The 17,913-nt window shown below is 38.7% G+C and overlaps 1 protein-coding gene across 1 annotated transcript in view; it reads right to left on the bottom strand.

The window, feature by feature from the left end:
• The window catches only part of slc2a4rg (SLC2A4 regulator), a gene marked incomplete at its 3' end in the record, with an annotated part of 32,788 nt that extends 15,088 nt beyond the window's left edge, over positions 1-17,700 (bottom strand). Inside the window, 2 exon segments of the mRNA XM_014016904.1 lie at positions 15,186-15,421; positions 17,210-17,700. Coding sequence (XP_013872358.1) covers positions 15,186-15,421; positions 17,210-17,476 — 503 coding nt within the window.
• Between the last annotated feature and the right edge of the window lie 213 nt (positions 17,701-17,913).

Genomic DNA, 17,913 nt, shown 5'->3' with positions numbered 1-17,913 from the left:
GTGTATATATATATATATATTTAAAAAGACACTGTTTGGGTTATGTTAGCTGATGGTGCATTTTTGTGAAAACACAAAATGCATTTTGTGTTTTCCATGAAAAAAGCTGCAGTTAGTTTGAAGGTCAACAGGAATGTGGAAGGCAGATGGGAAGACTTCTGTTAGACTTTGTTTTATAAATAATTTTAACACAGCAGGACTAGTTTTCCCTGTGCCTGTACACAGCTTACAGTAATCTTTTATCTTTTTCTTAACCCCGCCAGTTGCTATAAATAACACTTAATCATCTAATCTGGTCCTCTGCTCAACATGATCCCCAAAATCAACATGAAGGTGTATTTGTATGCCACTATGTGTGGAGCCTGCATGTGTGCTAGCTTCCCAATATCCAAAGCAGCATGTGGCTTAGACTAGCACAGCAGCTGGTGTATGACCTTGGTGGTTAAAATTTAAAAACACTGTTACATAAATAAAATCAACTATCAAACACTTCTCTGTTGGAGTCAAAAAAAAAAAGGAATTCACGTTTGTCACACACAGATCACCTTTTCATGAGGTTCCTTTTTCCCCACTGTCCTTGTATTTATCTCTAATGAACACAAACAAATGCTAATGCACACAAGGACAGAGATATGCAGATGAAAAATGCAGGCGGAGTTTCCAATCATACTTTGCCTGAGGCGAAATCTTTTCTTAGATCTCTAAAACACGTTTTTCTTTAAAATCATCAATCAACCTCATGTACGTTTATGAGTTAGAGAGCCTAACATAGATTCTTCCCACAAAGCCACAAAAAAGTAATGTTAACCAAATATTTTATCATATTTCGAGATAGGCATTTCTTTCTTTGTAAGCCTATGAGTCTGTTTAAAGCTCTGAGGATCTTGGCTGCCTGTGGCTTGTTTATATAGATGAGTCATCCTGTGTTATGTCAAATCATAACAAGTCATAAATGGAAGTACGAATGAAGACTTGGGGAAACATATAGCTTTAACGCAAACATGCAAAGTGAAGAAATATTGCTAGGAAAAATGAGATGCTGTCAAACTGGAATATCCTGTGTAGTAATGTCAACTGAGGCTAATGGACATGACCAGGCGGGTGTTGGGGATTGCTATGCAGCCTCAAGAGTAGCCCCATCCACTATTAATAGAACACCCACTGCTCTCAGTCCTGCAGTCCCCTCTGTCGTCCCCCCACCATCATCCTGGTTCATCTCCATGGTATTATGTAATGTCATCTGTTCCTCTGACTTCCTGCCTGGCTGCGGGCAGATGGTAATGATTGACAGTAAACAGTCCACCGCTGACCCAACACAAACAAATACAGCCGGGATCCCTGCTTCGGTCCACTCTGCCTCCTTCCAGGTTCCCAGTTTTGTATTTATACATCATCTTTGTGAAAACCAGGACCTAAGACTTTATGACTAGAAACATATTTATATAAAAATATGGGTAGACAAGCAGTGTCTCCAATGTGTGCACATGAGTTAATGTTTTCAGAGATAGATCGCCCATTACTGTGCAGTCTACGCACATGTCGGCTCCTTTCGTAAGCCCAAGGGCTTTTGAACGATGCAGGGAGGGAAAAGCTGCGAGGCAGGAGCTGTGTCTCTTTAATGTGGGCTGTGACTGTAGTGGCTATTCAGTCTTAGCACAAAAGCCCTCTCTTTCTCTCTCTTGATCCTAGAATGCAATCTGTATCCCGGAGACATTCACAAACAACAGCTTTGTTTTTGAAAAATGATAGGGGATACACATGAAGCAAAAAGCATGATTCTCTCCATGGCATTTTGTTGAGTATGTCACCAACTGCTTGCATGTATTTCACTGTCACAGCAAAGTCAAAGGTTAAACTTTAATAAATACAAGTTAGTCGGTGTAATGACTTTTACACCCCACGTCAGAATTATAGTTACTAGTATTGCGCATTCTTTTGTGGGAAAATGTTGACTCAGTATGGCAAGCAAATTACCAACAACATGCTACCTGACACACATGCCATGAAAATGTTGTGTGCAAACAGCTAGACATGATGCAACTGCAAGTTATTACATCTGCAGTGTGTGACCCACTAACAAATTTTCAAGATAAGTTAGAACCTTTGTCACAGTGTGCACTACATATTGTAACAAAACATTCAATGTTTTTAAACTGATATGAACTATGAAAGTCACCTCTAAACAATCAATGGCCTCTTTTTGTTTACGTTTCTGGACAGACCACAGCACACGTTTTTGGCTATTGCGTCATGTTTACAAGATTAAAAAGTAACTAGAACAACTTACCTCATAACTTTTGGCCACTCCTTTCTCTGACAGAGTCATTGCTAAGAAAATGTGGGGTAGTCTTAAAACCAGAGGCTTTTGTTTTCCTTTCCAATTTTTATCTTTTCTTCTGAAGCTTGCAAACAAGATAGGCTGTTCAAACCTTATCAAAACTTGTCATTCCTAATTTCTGTTGAGGCAAGCCACATAAATTAGCTAAAAGCTTGTTTTCCTTTCTCACATTCCTTTTCTTGTCATTTGTGTAACATTACATTATGCAACTAAATAAACAAAATTGTCTTTGGTTACACTAAAGTCCTGATCTTGTGTTCTAACAGAAAAACAACTACCGGTACTAGGACCTGTGGATATTTAGGAAAAGTTACAAATGAAAACGGTGTAAAAATGGTACTTTCTTCCTTTATGTTTTACTTAAAGCTCAGAAATGCAGGCAAAAAAAGTTGGGACAATAACACAACACATACTTTAACGCACAGCTTAGACACACAAACAGGCAAGAGAAGATTGATAGGCAGCAAGCAGAAAGAATGTGAAACTGTAGAAATTAGCGAAATGGCAGAGAGCCCTGAACTGTGGTCAGTTCTCTTTCTGCAGCAAATCAGGCTCCTATTTTGTTGTTGTTCATTCTTGACTTCCTACTCCCACTCTCGCCTGCTCCTGAGATTTGCCCTTCTGCCACCACAAGCCAGAGCAAGCCTTCGCCTGGTTTCCTGTGTTTTGTGAAAGCAACCCAGTGCTGTTCCAAAGCCTCGCTGCTCTTCTTACTTTCAGAAAGCCAAATATCTGCAAGGCAGAATCAGCAAGAGAAAATTTCAAGTGACTGAAAAATGATCAGTATCTTTTTTTTTTCACGGAGTAAGTTAGAAAGCTCAAAAGGGAGAACAAATACCCAAAAATGATTCTTAGAAAGTTCAAATTTTCCCTCATTTCTTCAAGGTTTTAAGCAGATATGTCAACACAACCAAATCACACCCAACTTTTACAAAGGTTCAGTCACAGTGGCTGGTATTATTTATATGCTGAACAGCAAACTCTGGAGAAAAATCATATTTTGTTATCACCAACCTTACATAAGCTCCATACATTCAGATAATAAAATAAACAGAGAAATACAAAAGAACCTTTGCTCTATTGCTCAAATTAACTTTCTGTTAAAAACTGCTCAACTCAACAACATAGAATAATTTCAAACACTATTGAAAGTTGATAAAGAAATATGTTTTCTGCAATAACCTTCCATGGCAGCAACAGAAAAGTTATTAAGATGAATGGTGGTAATGAGAGCACATTATGGAAAACTGGAGAGAAGGCGATACAAATGAGCAACTTCTACAAACAGGAGTTAAGAGGCAGAAATTCAGCTCTGTATGACATTGAGGTTGTTACATCCTCAATGTGGACAAACTTAATTTTACTATTTATAAAGAAACTGAAACATGACTGCCTGGTTTCACCTAGTTGGATGTGCATACTGAAATTTGAAAGGAATTGTCGAGTCCTCGTGTGGGAGTTGTGTACTTTCTAACAGAGCCAAATCCAGACCAACAGACAGATGATTCAATTTGCCAGACCAAACTTTTAACCAAGTAAAAAAAAAACAATCTAAACAGTTTTAAAGTAAATTCATGTAGGGACACTATTGTAAGTGTGTTATGTGTGCATCAAGAACTAATATTTTACTGAAACAAAACTCAGTTTTGAATCCCCTTTCTCGCTCCCATCTTTTTCTTCCAGCATCATTTCCCCATCCTTTCCTCATCATGTAATTATGGTGAGCAGGACGCTGGGTAAACACAACCTACTGAGACCACAAAGTTGATTCTTGGTTCAAACTGGATAGAAGCAGATCAGACAAGGAAGAGCAAAATGTAGTTGATGTCAACAGTGTCTCTCTTCTTTATCTACATTTGCAAGTTACTAACAGGGCTAATTTAATTAAACAAACCACGTGTGGAATGAATGGAAATGGGGAAAGCTAAACAACAAGGGAGAAGATTTGAAGTTTCTGTATAAAATGTCAGCATGGGTAAAAATGCAAGTTGATCAGAGGACAGTCAGAGTGAAAACCTCTCAGTATGTCCAGCCCCCAGCACAGCTATGGGAAACCTGTGGAGTTTTTTTGGACAGCGATCAGTACCTCATTCTGCACCTGAGTGAACAGCTTCACACACTCGAAGCTTTGTGCAGTGGCATGTTGGTGCTGGAGCCCACCACCGCTAAGATTAAATTGGGAAAGTTTTTTAACTCCCCCCATAACAGAAAGCTCAACCTTCCCTTGGCAGCAGTGACTTTCCAGAGTGTGTACCAAACTCAGTGACGAAAAAGTGTTATACAAGATGCTCGTTAAATACTTTAATTGGTTTGGCGGAAGTTGACAGCACTGATTGGCCCGGTCACACAACAAAGTGAGCGTGGTGGTTAGTTGGGCTCAGTGATCGTGCTACCAGTGACTAATGTGGTCACAGTGGATACTCTGTCTAAGATGAACAGATTTTTTAGACTTGTGGTGGGAAAGAGACTGTTCCTACAAGAACACGATGGTCATCATGTTCAAGTCTTTGCTTTCTAAGATTATCAAAATCAAGGAGTGAAGACTTTGAAAAAGTGTTTATTGGCTGCACTGTGCTGCTTTCTTGTGTTGCCTAGCTTGTTTTGTATTCAAGTGCTACTTGTGTGTGCACGAGACAATCTGTAAACAAATTAAAGAAAGTCTGCATTAATTGAAGACTTTGATAATGATTCTTGAATCCTGATTCAGGGTGTTCTGTGTTGGTGACTAAGCAGGGCATAGCAAAAACCACCCATTAAACTGACTAAACTGATTTTTGTTTTGTTTTGTTTTTGTCATGACTAAACTGATTATTGTCACAAAGTTGTGTTTCAACCTCTTTGAACACTTGGACTGAATTCCTTTTCCAAGGAACAAGAGTGCAGGACAGTGGATTAGTCTATACAATACCTAGTTGGTCATTGAAGTCCGTCTACATTATGATAAACTCCGGCTATGTTTTGAATTGTTAAACATAAAACCAAATGAACAGCTCACAAGTTTAACTTCTTGTTCATGACTTAGTCAAGTACTGAGGTACCCATTAAACATAGGCTTAAACAAAAAGAAAAGAAATGAAGACACTATTTCTCAACATATATTTTTATACCTGGACATTTTAATGTTGAAGTATATTCTTACTCCTTTCATTTTACTTTACACCCCAGAACAAAAATGTGTATTACTGTGAAATTTGGGAGAAGTATTTTATATACTTTACTGGCTACAGAGCAGATGTTTGTCTGATGAACTAAGAGGAGCTCTGCTCTAAAATCCCTTCGTTAACAAAAACTAAAGCTTATGTGTATCTGCAACAAATTTCTTGTATTGCTTCACTAACTAGTGTTTTTGTTGACGATCATCTTTCCAAAAATTATCACAAATGCCTGAATCTAAGTGTGATCCAAATACATAAACAAGGCTGTGACATGACTGAAGACGTATAAGATCAGTCCAATTTAAATTTATTGCAATTGAATTTTTTTTTTTAATGGTAAGTGTGTGTTTAAGACATTTAAGACTTTGCCAGGATTTGCAGTTGGGCTATCAAAGGCTGTAGTTTCTACAAATATGCTAATTTTTTGGCCAAACCCTTAAAGTCAAAATGGATTGAAACACTTCAATTATCTTATTAGTGTCTAAATTTAAAACCCCTACGCTTTTGTACAAAAGTTAACATCTATGTGTCACAGTCTTCTGTGGTAATGACTGGCTCAGAGGGGCATAGCAAAAACTCTCCAATATCCAGGAGATTAAAGAGAAATGCCATCACTGACAGACTTTTGTTAGATGAAACCTCATTTTGTTTAATGCGTTTTTGTAATATGTGCATTTATATAAAATCCTTTTCTGGTATAATTTCTTTTTATATGTTTGGACTATTAGTCCACATGGAAAGTTATATCCAGATCAAATGAACAAAATACCATGTCTGTCCTAATCAGAGGTATGGTGACTTGATGTTGGTCTATCACAGTCTTTCCTAACCCTGACCGTTGAGATACGCTATTATTAAATGTGTCACTTCTCTAACACACCTGATTCAAAGGAATGAATGACCTCAACGGCTTGTCATCATGCACTGCAGAGGCCTGTTAAATGACCCTCCAATTTAAACCAGGTGCGTACAAGCAGGGAAGTATCTAAAACATGCAGGACAGTGAGCTTGGAGGACTGATGGACAGAGACAATGGAGTAAACCTAGGTTTATGCATTAAACTATTATTGTTACGGGTAATGCTAAAGCAAAAACACCCTACTGATAGCTATGCATACTCGAGAGTATGTAGGCTAAAACAGAACAACACACAAATTTGTTCTATTGTATAGTTGTTTGACTGCTTGTCTTGTCCTGTCGGCACCATTTGTTAAGAGGGCACGAGGATAAGTCATTATCCCAGCCCACTAAGCCCCATTGTTAGGGGCGTGCATGTCTAATACACTTAAGGGCACAAACAAAATAAGGGTTTTTTAGGCGCTTATAAAGAACTGGGTCCACTGGTTCTTGCAGGTTGGGTGTGGCAGATATTATTAATATTCAGCGTTTACTTATAATTTAAATGGCTGATTCAAACTGAATCTTTAAAAAGACAAAATAATGAAGTAATTTTTCAAACACTACAGAAGATGTTCAGTCTAATGCAGTTCCTTCTGTCTGTCTCTTAACACTTTATTTACTGAATCACTTTCTGACACAAGCATATTGACAAGTCAATGTCCACACACTACTTAACACAAAATCAATTGGACTGGCAGAAGTTCAGTGCAGCTCTCTCCCACAACCTAATCAAAAGACAGAAATGTCAATAACACTATATGGGCCAGTGAGATCTTGGGTTGTTGACGTTTACTAAAGAAACTTCTGACAAGTCTTTTAGGTCCCCGTTACCGTAATAAGAAGGTAGCGACTGGCGAGATACTTCATAGGCTATTGACATGGCAAAAAGAAGAAGGAAACAAAGGGTTGAGGAAAGAGAAACAAACTATAGATGCAAGGAAAAATGTTTCATTGCTAGTAAAATGCAATACTGTAACAAAAACACCCCCTCAACTGACTTAAAACCTAGTTTGTTCTACAAACCAATATCTGCTTTTTGAGGCATTCCCAAGTCTTCTCTTCAATTAAAACCAAGACTGAATTTCACCCCCATGTCACTGAGAGAATATTTATAAAAGACTTAACTGAGAGAGCAAGCAAACGTTAAAATTATCAAGCGAAAGGCCTGCAGATCATTGTGAAAACAATCATTAACAGGATTTTTATCAAGCTGTGTAAAGTAAAGTTTGAGATGATTCTTCCCAGTAAATGCACATCAGACTTGTTTCCATTATATGGTTTGGAGTGGATAAACAGTCACATGTTTTTTCCAGCAGGAAGCAGTGTAGGCTACAAATACAAAAGACTCAAACAGTGAAATAGGGCTTCACTGGAAACAGGAAAAGAGGACAAACATTATCACTAAACTTGACTGAATTTTATTTATAGCCTATATGATGAAACAGCTGATCATTCCAGTAACTCAAGCCTGCTGTGTGCTGTCAAACTGAGTCAAGTATTTCCATCTACATTTTTCCTCYTCTTTTTCAAAGCCCAGTGTCAAAATGTAAACTTTAAACAATAATAGAAAACAGACTACTTCAAGTTTAAAAAAGGCTTCCTGTGAGTCATTAAGGAACAGTTATTGGAAGCATCATAAAACATAAGCCTAAAAAGTGATACATTTAGAACACAATAAGCCTATAATTTATAAAGTAAGAAAAAAAATTAATGTATAGTTAAAAGTAAAAAGATATATTAACCTAAATTAACCTATGGCTTCAGGAGTGTGTGAATTTGCAATTTTAGGGTAAATCAAGACAATTCCAGAGATGGATACACAACTATTTGCCAATCCAATGAAGGAATTCGGTCAATGAAGCATTCCGAAAACTGAATCAAATTGAAATGTTTTATACAGAGCCAATAGTTAACAATGAAAATAAACTGACAGATTAAGACCAACAGATTTTTTTCTATGATCTGTTCAGTGAGAGAATTACTCACAAGGCTTCATCCTCTCTGGATTTGAAGAGGATTTAGCCCTCCTTCAGTCTAAGGGAAAGAGGGCAAAAAGCCAAGACAAACAGAAAGTAGAACGCATGAAACACATAAAACACATTAAAAGAGGACAAAAYAGAAAAAAGAGAAACCTAACTCAGACTCCCAGCTGTCATCTACATCCACATTGAGGAAATCAAACAACTGTACAAAAAAATGTACAATAAATTATTTATAGAGTATGTTTACATGCATGTCACTGGCTGAAAGCAACAATAGAAAGACATATTAAAGAGGATAACAGTGGTATGAAAGAGACAAAAAAGCTTAGGGAGGGAAAAAAAAGAATAGCAGCTGAAGCCCAGGGTAAGAGGGAGAGTGGTGTACAACAGCTGCTGGTTGGTATGAAGCCTTTTTAGCTGGGTTAAGGGACACAAAGACTGACTAAAGGGATGAAATGAAAGTTGACTGTGACTAAGGCAGAACAGGAGGCCTTATGTAAGCAATCATCAGTGTGGGTGACTGAACGATGAAGAATTTTGCTGCAGCAGCTCCAGAGCTGCTCAGTAGGAGCTTCCTTCCCTCATGATAAGAGTTTCAAGTCCTTTTACTGTTGTTAAGACATCCTGTTGGAGGAATGACGTATAGTATGCAGTGTGCAAATGAAAAACGTCACGCGTTTAAAATCAAACATGCCATAAAATTTAAATTAAATGGACCACTTTAATTAAAGACGCAAACACAGAGAAACATTTTCATCCATTGGTTGAGGATTCTTTCTTGCTTCAATTAAAGAATAAAACAGGGGTCCTTAACCTTTTTGACCTCGGGGCCCAATTTGTTGCATTAAGTGGCACGAGGCCCAGTCAGACATTACCAATGTATGGATCAAAATGATAATTATTCTAATCTAAATCTTGGTTTAATTTTTATTGTATTTACATCATAACTAAACTATCATAACTAACATAACTAAATTAAATACACTTACAGTTTAAAAGTAAAACTCCTGTAATCACAAGACATGATAATGCAAACATTTGTAACCTGCCCATATTTGAACAAATACAACAGTCAGTCAACAGACCACTCAGGCTTATCAGCACAAATATATATATTTTTAATACAACAATAACAAAAATAGACAATTCAAAAAATAAAATTGTGGCATAGCATAAAATAAATAAATTAAAAATGTTTGATGTAAATGTTTCATATTTAAAAAAACCTGTTAAAATAAATTTGATAAAGTACAAATGAAAATATAGCATTTTTAAACTTTTGCAACAAAGCTGCTCTTCATATTGGTGACAAACAATAACAGTAACAACAGCTTTTTATAAGTTTAAAATTTCTTTAAAATACATTCAAAATGTTTAAAAATAAACTGCAAAGATTAATTAAAAGTGCAAATTAAAATATAGCTGTATCTGCAACTGTATCTGATAATGTTTTGAACTTTTCAAACATTGCATGGTAAAAACAGAAGCTGCTCTTCATATTAGTGACAAACTTTGGTGTTTTTTGACGAGTTACTTTCATTTTTGCTTCTACTCTTCCTTTAAAATTGGTTTCCATTCTCGGCAGGTTTCTATGGTTCTTCTTCTACATATTAAAAAAGTTGTTAAACAACTGACTGGCGCACTACTGCTACTAGTGGCGAGAAAGTGTATTTCACCTTATTCAAAATCAATGCGGTCCCGCAGCCCTCTGCGGCCCAAAGTTAAAAACTGTTGTTCTTTTGAGGCCCTCAAGGGGGCCGCGGCCCATGGGTTAAGAATCTCTGGAATAAAAGACTTCAGTCAGTCACAAGCCTAACACCTGAAAGCAGGTTAAATTTGAAAGCTCCACGACCCAGACCCTGAGATTGACCTACCAGACGTGCCAGATGCCTGTTCGTATCCTGATCTCTCGCTCTCACCCCCCAACCCCCCCATAACTCTATTCAATGGGAGCGACCTTTCACCTCTGCCTGTCAGAGAAAAAGCTTTAATCCCATGCAATTTGAAAAAAAAATGAAAAGAAAAAGGTTGTGTGTGTGTGTGTGGGGGGGTGGGGGTGTGTGTGTGTGTGTGTGTGTGGGGGGGGGGGGGTGCGCTGACACATGAAAATGTGGCATCATGCTAAGAATGAATTTTGCATCCGATGAGTAGACTGACAGACTAAATAAATATTTAAAACAAACACTTAAAAGAAAGCAGCCACCTGAAAAGCAGCGGTGCCACTTTTACTTAGGAGGCCATGTCAGCAGTTTGGATGTGGGTTAAACATCCCAGACTGGAGTGGGGGTGGGTAGGCTTTCCTCTGACTCTGACCTTCAACAGCCGGCTGTAATGTCTCCTTTGGGAGCAGAGCATTAGCGGTGAAGTGGTGGGGGGAGGGTCGAAAGGTGATGGACTTTACTCCCTCCTGCATGTTTGCTTGATCTAAGCTGTGCTATTGACCATTACACAGGCTGAGTCAAAAGCACGTCAGCAAAAGTAGGGAAAAAAAGCTCTCTTTTTCACCCAACTACAGACCCTTCCCCCCCTCGCTGCAGTTGGCTGCTTTGGTGTCTTGTTTATGCTGACTCAATGTTTTCCATTCATGTTAGCCAACTGTGGTGACAGCGCACCTGACCAAGACGAGATAAAGTAGACAAGCTTCTCAAATCCAAATAAAATGATCCTTCTCCTCATCATTTGTATCTTTTTTTTCCCTTTTGTTGTTCATCCTATCAAGTCTTTCTTTGGTTATCAGTGCACTGGATCCCACAATGATGAGTACTGACGGATTGAACGGCTTTGGGGGTGTGGGCAAAAGACACAATCAGTCAGAACATAGGAAACAGTGATGATGACACTCATGGAGGTGCAGTCGACATAACGGGTAGAAGTTATGAAATGTGCTGTGTAGGTTTGACTCAGGCTCAGTGGAGTGAAACTGTAGGCTTTCTGCTGTGGTTCAGCCATTTGTGTACATGTACGCTGTGCTTGGTTCATCTTGACCTGAAGTTTTCTGAATCCAGGTCTCAGAGTAGAGATTTTTGAAAAAAAAAACTGCAGAGGTTTAAAATTGTGTGTATGATAAGCGGGGGCAGTCAGTTTTTCTGTGCTTGTGCGAGTACAGTAGATGAACAATGGCGGGTAGCAGGGTGTCGTTTGTGCTATTTGCCATTCTTTACAGTATGTAGTAGGAGCAACCCTACCTCATCCTCAATCCAAACGAACATAACTGTTTTCATGCTGAGACAGCATTGACTGCAGTGTTTCCAAATATACTATAACTACTAGTCTGGGTTTTTTGTCCTCTTCTTTTCTGTGCACATGTTCGCAAATTACAAAACACACCTCATTTTAYAACTTCCTCCGAGAAAGAACCCCTTCACCTTGAACCTTTGAGAGTTTGGGTCGAAACAGTAAGTCATATCCTTATCTGGCAACCCTGTCTGGCATGGWAACTCCAGCTGATTCAACAAGCACAATATCCATGWACAAACTTTTTTTTAAATTTATTTTGAAGAAACAATAATGTTTCCAGATATCGTTCCATGTAAACTGGGCCTTAGATTTAAATATTAATGCACAAATGCGGGTAGGTTTTCTGGCACTTCCTCACTCCTGCAAGATCTTTGCCAAAACTTGTCAAAGAAATAGCGGCCATCGTTGTAGCTTTTGGAAAAAAAAAGATTTTACACGTGCAAAAAAAAGCTTAAAAAAACATGYATAGATCTGAGAAATATCTTTCTTGCTGAAGGTCTCTCTAACAAYATTCAGTCTTGTGGCACACTGATGGAATTACTTAAGCTGGTGGTGAGCACATGAAAATAAATGGTTTTGTTGACATTATCCAAAGCAGGGTGCGGGCTATAACAAATGCAGCGTAGGTCACGCCCACAGATGCAGCGATGAGATTTTCACCACATGGTCACCAGTTTGACAGCCGATTAAAGAAAAAAACAGTGCCCCCAAYAGCTCTTACTTGGTGCAATCATCAAAGGCAAGTGAATCAAAGCCAGATTCATCAAAACACCCGTTTTATGTGGCAACATTTTCAAAAAATCTTACTGGTTATCCCAAAGGAGTGAAAAGAAATAAAAAAATACTCTCTGCTGCATCTGCATGAAAAAGTATAAATAAATCATTTATTGGTTAAACAAAAATAACATTTGTAACTGTTTTAAAAGGGTCTTTAACTTGCTTTTTTTTTTAAGCAAAAAAAATCTACATGTTCAAGCTAGTGCAGCATGAGTTGACAAACCGTTTCTTTTTTGGGATTTTACACATTTAGTAAATTAGAGAAAGGCATTCTAAAGRCATTATTTYGAAYGCTTGCAARTCCTAGTAAATTTTCACCGTATTCYTTTTGTTTATTCAACAAAACAAACAACTAGTCAATCTTCCACAAACCAAGTTTAACCAGTTATGTGGTGAGGCATAAGGGCTTTTTATCCAGTTCCCAAGGTGGCTTGCTGTGAACCCAAAAAAGTGAATCACGGGTAAAACAAGAGTATTATTGTTAAAAAAAAAGGGAGTGCCTTTTCACCAGCTGTAAAACAAACACAGATCCAAACAGGTTCAAGAAAAAGAGTTAAATTAAAGGTCACAGAGAAACAAAATGGTGTCATTACTAATACGTATTTAAAAATCAATATTATCATATAACACAGGGTTCGCACACCTTGGTCAACATCAAATTCAAGGACCGTTCAAGGACTTTCCAGTACCAATTTCCTCAAATTCAAGAACCACGCGTGACAGCAATTACCTACTGCTACCGCAGAACGTTACCAATACACAGGTTTATTTACCGTAACCCTGAGTTATCCACCACAACAAATGTAAGCTTTTYATTTTCTTAATTTTATCGTTATTATTTCCATCCATGCATCCATTATCTATACCCRTTTATTCCTTTTCTWGGGTCACTGGTGCCCATAWCCAGCAGTCACAGTAAGAGGGGCRGGGTACAMCCTGGACAGGTCGCAAGTCCATCASAGGGCCACACATAGAGACAAACAACCATTCACTCTCTCACTTACACCTAGGGACAATTTAGAGTTACCAATTAACCTAACAGTCATGTTTTTGGTCTGTGGGAGGAAGCCGGAGTACCCGCAGAGAACCCACACATGCATGGAGAGAACATGCAAACTCTACCCAGAAAGATATTTGTTTTTTTAAAGATGATGAAAATCAGTCATGTGAATAGATAACTTAAATCCCCCCAAAAAAACATTCAAGGACTTTCAAGGACAAGTGTAAATTTTGGTTGTTTTCACAAACTTTCCATGACCTTGAAATCATTTTTTTCAAATTCACAAACTTTCAAGGATTTCAAGGACTTGCGGGAACCCTGATAACAGCATATTTATTGTTTTGCAAATCTACATCTGTTTGKCAAGTCGTAACTTGCTAATCTGTTTGCATTTTGAGACAAAATAATGTAATGGGGAAGAAAAAAAATTTTTTTTTTTCACTTTTTTTCAATCGGGTATACATGTATACTGAAACAAAAATAACAGATTTTTTTTTCTTCCTCCACAGCAGAAACGATGTAAAATTCAAGAAGTGAAAACCTTCTGATTCAGGASTGTACTCGATCCTGTGAGCTCCCCAGAGACTTTGAATCTCAGCATACATGAGTGTATGTAAAATTCATGTAGAGGAAAAAAGGAAGWAAAGAAGCAAGGTGTTTAAACACAGTATAAACCATTCACACACCTTTCTCATCCAAGCTCACTTTGTGGAGCTGGAACCTGATTCATTTGTTGTTTGATTGGATTTCACTGCATTTATTGTCTTTTTTTTAATCATATTAACCTAATAACTCTAAAAATTAGAGCAGAGGTTCATAAAAAATTATTAAGCTGCCCAGGTTTTACATTGTACTGCCTTCAGACATTTCAATAATAGATAAGCATCGTCTAAGAGACAGGCCGTGACTTGACACAGAAAGTAACCAATAGCTGAGTTAAAAAGAGGTTAATAGCTCTTGGGCAACACCTCCAAACACTCCCAGTCTTCTTTAATGTTACATAATCACTTATCAGTGCATTAGACATGTCCCTGGATGCATGTTTTGCTCGCTCTGTGGGAAACAGTCTGTATGTGCATGTAGTTTATACTGACACGGATAGGACTGTCAGAAAACCATCCAAAACAGCCTCGACTGCGCTGCAAACAAAATCCACTCAGATACAAGAAAGTTTATCTTCCTGCCTGATATGGAGCCAGCACATAATACATCAACAGAAAAGTGGATCCACCAAGGTATGGTTTAAAACACACAATTACAGCGACACTTCTGACTAGCGAAAAATTTCCCAAATTGAGTTAAATGACTTATCAGTAAAACATTTTCCATCCACCTCGTCTTGCTTCGGTCAAGTGATTAAGCAATCCTAGCCCTCGCTTGCTGCAAAACTCTAGGTCGCCAAAAAGGAATAGTATTTCGAAACTGTTCTGCATGGAGCACTAAACATGCGGTCAGTTAGCCAGCACACCCCCACACCATTCATACCAAAACCATGGTACTGTTTGCAGCCAGATGCTGAATTTTACTTCGTGACAAAATATTTAAGGAACACAAGTCGGAGCCTAGTATGAAAACTGCCAGCGCTCATTGCTTTTATAACAACATCCCTGCCAAATTTGCCTCTGGYCCAAACTTAATGAACACAAAAAACAAACATGCCAAACAGGCTTCAATAATTAACAGTGTTGTCCAGAATCTTAGGAGATAATCACACGCCTGCCCAAAAGTTTATGGTAAGATGTGAAACGAATATTTYAGTTGCACGAAAGAGTTGGGGACGGCATCAACCTCCATACCTGTTTCTGGGGACGGGGATGTGGGAGGAGGAGAGGGCTTGTCTTTCTGCCTGTGGTACATTCTGTCCTTGTGCTGCCCTGAAGCTGCTGGCCAGCTCTGCCTGTTTCCCTGGGTTTCTGATGTCCAAATTCAAGAAGCTGCCTGGCAACGACCTGGTCACACCAGGACACGGAGTAGGACTGGTTCTCTTCAAGATCCCACAGGAACCAGTGTCTTTTTGGTCCCCAAGGCCAGCCTGTGTTATGAAACAAAGCATGCTGAAGTCAGGTTGTTATYGCACAAGATAAATACAGTAACTTTATAATAGGTTAGTGGCATTTATCAGAATGTTTTGGTACTTAATGCATCGTCATGACATGCAGCTAGGGTTGGGTAATACTGGCAAAAAAATTTATCACGATTAATTGGGGTATTTAGCCGATAACGATTAATTTGACGAATTATCCCCTGGAGTCCCAGGACACCCTTATGTCCTRGTCACATGACCAATTTAGTTGGAAAGATTTCCTCTTCATAAAAATCTGTTCCAAACTGAGTCAAAATTACAGACTTCAGGTTATACATCAAATTTTAAATTGCGTTGATAGATAAATAAATTACAGAACTTTTTTTTTTCATGTTCATCATATTTGAAGCGAAGAGGAGCACCGAGCAGACTCTGCCTGGTGGCATTAATCGTATTAATCATCAAGTGCCAAAAAATAATCGATTAACATTTTTCTGACGATTAATTGCACACGACACGATTATGCCCAACCCTACGTGCAGCATTAAAAAATGTGTCCCTAGTTAACGCAAATCATCAGACATAAAAATAAATAATGATTGATTTAAAAAGTACGCCATGCTTCAATGCTTTTTTTGTCATTTCAGTTATGTTCCTGCTTCCTATTTACATACATAATAATAAGTACTACACAGTGGAAAAGCTAATGTTTAATGTGGCTTATGACAAGAAGTAGCTGCTGTTTGCATGTAAAACAAGAAAGGTGCAGTGCATTTTTGGAGGGATAAAAAATCAACAACAACAACAACAACAACAACAACAACAACAACAACAACAACAACAAGACATGTGAACAATATATTTTAAATTCTATATCTAGCTCTGACAAAAGCCATAAAAAGTTCACTCCACCCGAAAAAGAAAGGGGAAAAAACATTTTTGTTATTAATCATTAACAACTATTGGGTAAGTGATGTATGAGCAACCAGGTGGCGTTTCTGCAAAAAAAAAGAAATGACCAGCATAGTATCATCTATGGACGGTGACCCAGTAAAATATTTAGATTTAACATTTCCATYCAATATTTCCGACCTAGTAACACATACCTGTGCCCCACCACCTTCTTCTATACATACACCTGAAGGGGCCTGCCCGCAGCCTGAGAACTACCCCTATAAACAGACAGAATCCACTTCTCTTCTTTTCATAAGAAAAAGCTGATTTAAAAGATACTTGTGGTTGTTTTGACTATGCCCATTTTGATATTTAATATTTTAATTACAGAAGCATGCATGCAATATTAGTAAAAAAAAAAAACAATATGTAAGATAAGTCAGAGCAGTGGTTAAATGCATGTCAGTTTACATGTATGTACAGTATTGAGAGGAGCCAGGAAGCCCACGTCTAAGCTCCACCCTGAAACCAGGGGGGAGGGGAGAGCCCGTGTAGTTTAGAGTCCCTGCCCCCCTTTTTTTTCCCTGTAAACTTTACACACAGAATAAGCCGCCATTTAAAGCTGTAATAATGCACCGTAAATGCTTTACGATAGTTAGTGAAATAAACGCCTTCAAAAAGTCAGCTTGTTCTTCAACACCTGATGTTAATGTAAAAGGCCTGAAGAGCTGTTAGCGTCAGTGTATGGCGGTCAGAAGCAAACACACACACACTGAGCRTGTAAAAGCGGGTCAGGAAAAGTTACTTGATATTGTGAGTTAGGTGACTTGAACGTGCGTGTGACTTTGACAGCTTGTAAAATAAGTCGTCGGTTTTTTTTTTAATTTATTTATTTACACTCACTTTTTCCACGTCCGGAAATATTCGACCGTTCCCCCTGCCGCTGGACGAAGTTCGCTCGCTTTTAACCTCCGCCGTCGAGCCGCCGTCCATTACGAGTTTGTAGAAGACGGGGGCCTGCGTGTACGCCGGCAGCACCGAGCTGTTTTTCTCCACCGCGACGGGGACCCGGCTGTCGAGAAGCACAGAGCGGCCTGTCCGGTAGCTGAAATCCGCCACACCGACGCTCGTCCCAATCGACGACTTCTCGAAGATATATTTGGACTCCATATTTAGTCGGGGCGCGTGGAGACTAAAGAAGGAAAATCGGCTTTCGGTAGATTTTAGTGCAAGTTAAAGGAGTTTGATACATTTATCGGGATTGTCGCAGTTTAACAAAACCTGCCTGTTTGATAACTTCTATGCTAGTCTACATGTAAAAGTTTCCCACCACCGAGACCCAGGATATCCAAGAAGCCGCCCGGTTCGGAAGATAAAAGATTGTTTTGCCTCTTTTCTCCAAACGGATGCCACGCCCCCTCTGCTGCACTCCTATTGGTCCGCTGCGTACATAAACATTACACTTTGGCACGCGTCCACGTCGAGGCGGCTTGCGATTGGCTGCTTTGGCCACGCCAATCACGTTTTTTTCTAAACCAAACGAGTGTGGGAGGAAGAGACGAGGGGGGTGTGACCAGCAGTTCACCGGCCGGCCGGTGTGCGTCGAA

This window comes from Austrofundulus limnaeus, unplaced genomic scaffold, assembly GCF_001266775.1.
Source record: "Austrofundulus limnaeus strain Quisiro unplaced genomic scaffold, Austrofundulus_limnaeus-1.0 Scaffold3, whole genome shotgun sequence".
Lineage (NCBI taxonomy): Eukaryota > Metazoa > Chordata > Actinopteri > Cyprinodontiformes > Rivulidae > Austrofundulus > Austrofundulus limnaeus.
Note: the sequence above shows the minus strand (reverse complement) of the source record. Positions and strands in the feature narration are given on the sequence as shown.